The sequence below is a fragment of the Gracilinanus agilis genome, unplaced genomic scaffold (assembly GCF_016433145.1).
Source record: "Gracilinanus agilis isolate LMUSP501 unplaced genomic scaffold, AgileGrace unplaced_scaffold21310, whole genome shotgun sequence".
NCBI classification, from domain to species: domain Eukaryota; kingdom Metazoa; phylum Chordata; class Mammalia; order Didelphimorphia; family Didelphidae; genus Gracilinanus; species Gracilinanus agilis.
The window spans coordinates 4,441-6,177 of NW_025352817.1; the positions used below are offsets into that span (position 1 = coordinate 4,441).

The window sequence follows — 1,737 nt, forward strand, 5'->3', positions numbered from 1 at the left end:
GAAGGGGTAAATTAATATGTTTGTACATTCACTATTTATACCTCTTTGTAACAGCAATCTAACTCTAATGTTTAAGTAGAACTGGAGTACAGGTGATCTATACTTCAGAGAATACAATCTAAGGAAGATAGAGCCAATGGCTGCACAAAAACTAGATGCCTAAAATCCCATTAAGGATTCAGGAATATCCTGGTAGAGCCTTGAAATAAAACATTGCCTGGTATTCTGGGACCAGGGTAGTCAGTATAATCTAAGGTACTGCTTATTCCTGAAAATTTTATGATGCACATAGTTATCTCTTACTTGGGTAGATGTAAAGGAAGGGACAATAACACAAATTTGTCTGTTTTATTGGGATAACCAAGCCAATTTTCTGGACCATACCTTCCACATGGCATTTTTCATTTCTGCATTTCTTAGAGTATAGATAAGAGGATTTAACAAAGGTGCAATCACAGTATAAAACACTGAGAACTCCTTATCATTACTTAGGGACCAAGGGGGTAGAATATAGGTGGAGATACATGGTACAAAAAATAGCAAAACAACCATGACATGAGAAGCACAGGTGGAGAGGGCTTTACGCCTACCTTCTGATGAGTGCTTCCTAAGGTTATATAGTATGATAATGTAAGATGCAACCAATACCAGAAACGTTGCCAAAACAACCATTCCAGTGTTAGCAATGACTAAAATGCTAGCAATATGTGTGTCTGTGCAGGCGAGCTTTAAGAGGGGTTTTGAGTCACACATGTAGTGATCTATTTGATTAGGGCCACAGAAAGGTAACCTCAGGATCATAAAGAGCTGGGCAATCGAATGCCAAAATGCCACCACCCAGGCAAGTAAGATCAGCACATTACATCTCTGCCTGTTGACAATTATCATGTAGTGTAAAGGCTTACAGATGGCAACATAGCGATCAAAGGCCATGGACACCAAGATGAACATCTCAACACCTCCAAGTAAGTGAGAAGTAAAGAGCTGAGTCATGCAAGAGTTGTAGGAAATGGTATTCCTTGTGGCAACTAAGTCACTGATAAGCCTGGGAACTATGGTGGAAGTGAAACATGGATCCATGAAAGACAAGTGCCAAAGAAAATAGTACATGGGTTGCTGCATCAGATGGCTGCAGGTGATGGTGATGAAGATAATGAAGTTCCCCAGGAAGATTGCTAAATAACAGGCCATGAAAATGACAAAACATATTGTCTTCATCTCTTTCTCCATCAGAAGTCCCAAGAGTATAAATTCAGTCACATTGTTATGATTTTCCATTTATTGAGAGTAAAAAGTGATTATCCTGAAGTTTAATTAACCTGAAAAGATAGAGGGCATGATCAAGCCTAGCTTGAACTAAATAAATAATTCTTCATGAAGGTAAAGTCAAATGCAACATCATTAACTACATTTCACACTATGTTCTTAAAATTTATCTCTTTTTAAAATATTTTGTTGAGACCTGCTCTACATAAAATTCTTGTGTGGGTTTGAGTCACCTACAGAAGGAAGCTTAAGGCTGGAAAGGAGTGGGTTAAGCTTACAGGCTAGAAAGAGTGAGCCATAGAAGGAGCAGAGAGAGAGAGAGAGAAAAGGAACACAGGGACAAAACTTAAGCACGGTCTCAGCATGTCAACAGGTCAGCTCTTCCTCCTCAAATAGTCAGAGAGAGAGAGAAAGAGAGAGAGAAAGAGAGAGAGAGAGAGAGAGAGAGAGAGAGAGAGAGAGAGAGAGAGA

General features: G+C 39.2%; 1 protein-coding gene across 1 annotated transcript; it reads right to left on the bottom strand.

Annotated features, from left to right (window-relative positions):
• Nucleotides 1-348: 348 nt before the first annotated feature.
• Nucleotides 349-1,278, bottom strand: LOC123254402 (olfactory receptor 4P4-like). The gene has a single exon (XM_044683433.1). The coding sequence runs from the start codon at nucleotides 1,276-1,278 to the stop codon at nucleotides 349-351; it is 930 nt and encodes a 309-aa protein (XP_044539368.1).
• Nucleotides 1,279-1,737: the final 459 nt, after the last annotated feature.

What these genes read in the sequence shown, in the direction of transcription:
- LOC123254402 (XM_044683433.1), bottom strand. Translation starts at nt 1,278, where the DNA reads ATGGAAAATCATAACAATGTGACTGAATTTATACTCTTGGGACTTCTG.